General features: G+C 72.8%; 1 protein-coding gene across 2 annotated transcripts in view; it reads left to right on the top strand.

Annotated features, from left to right (window-relative positions):
• DRC4 (dynein regulatory complex subunit 4) overlaps positions 1-1003 on the top strand; it is a 14214-nt gene that overhangs the window by 3614 nt on the left and 9597 nt on the right. Inside the window, exon 1 of one of the 2 annotated variants that reach the window (XM_085305739.1) lies at positions 33-798. The exons of the other annotated variant lie outside the window; for it this stretch is intronic. Coding sequence (XP_085161865.1) covers positions 658-798 — 141 coding nt within the window. The 5' untranslated portion in view covers positions 33-657. Of the gene's footprint in view, positions 1-32; positions 799-1003 lie in introns of those variants that run through there. 2 annotated transcript variants of the gene reach the window in all.

The following is a 1003-nucleotide window of genomic DNA, read 5'->3' as shown; positions in this document are numbered from 1 at the left end:
CCGGGGATGCGGGGGAGCCGCGGCGGGTGCGGAGCCGGCAGCGGGGATCTCAGGATGCAAGGAGGACCCAGAGAGGCAGAGGGGACCCCAGGGTGCAAGGGAGTCCTGGGGGTGCAGAGGGGACCCCAGCGTGCGCAGATGACCTGCAAGAGGGACCTTGGGGGCAGAGGGGACCCGAGAGGGTGCACAGGGTTCCCTGGGTACCAGGGGGATCCAGGGATGCAGAGGGCTCTTGGAGTGCAAAGGGGATCCTGTGAGGTGCAGGGGKAACCCCAGGGTTTGAGGAGGACCTGGGGGTGCCAAGGGGTCCCAGCAAACCCTGGGCAGGCGGGAGAGCAGCAGCAGGGCAGGCCTGGATGCCGCACACAGGGCTGCAGAGCCGGAGCCGAGATGCCAAGGGCAGGGGGCCCTGGGCTCTGCGCACCCGGGGGCAGAGCGGGTGGGCAGGCGCCTGTGCCGTGCCCTGCGCCACGGCCGGGCTGAGTGCGCAGCCAGGGGCCCGTGGCTGCAGCCTTGGCCGCTGCGTGCCGTGGGGACCAGCAGGCCCCCGCGGGGCTGGGGCAGGGACGGCTGCTGGACGCCTTGCTGGGAGCCCCAGCCCTGCGGTGCTGAGTGGCCAAGCACCGGGCGCCGCGGCAGGCGCTGCGTTTTGCTGGGATGCTGCAGTTCGGGGCAGCAGAGGTGGAAGCCGGCGGGGCACGGTGGCAGCTTCCCCTCCCGCAAGGCAGGAAAACGTCAGGAGAATCCGACACAAATAAAAGTGAGGCCACTCGGTGCAATGAGTTTGGGAGGCCTCAGGTGTGCCGGCACTCCGCAGGAGGCCAGAGGAGAACTGCTGGCCGCTGCGCACGGGCTGGGGGCGGGTGACCGGCCAGGGATGGCCCCGGGCGGGCAGCAGCACCCTGGGGCCGAGGCCGGCGCCGGGGCGGGGGGACTCGAACCCGCGGGCGGGAGGGCGGCGGCTGCCGGCCCCGTCGCCGTTGCTGGGGCGGGGCCTCGCGCT

The sequence above is a fragment of the Rhea americana genome, unplaced genomic scaffold (genome assembly GCF_003343005.1).
Source record: "Rhea americana isolate MKP2758 unplaced genomic scaffold, rheAme1 scaffold_226, whole genome shotgun sequence".
Taxonomy (NCBI): domain Eukaryota; kingdom Metazoa; phylum Chordata; class Aves; order Rheiformes; family Rheidae; genus Rhea; species Rhea americana.
The sequence above is the reverse complement of the archived record's forward strand: the minus strand, read 5'-3'. Positions and strand labels throughout refer to the sequence as shown.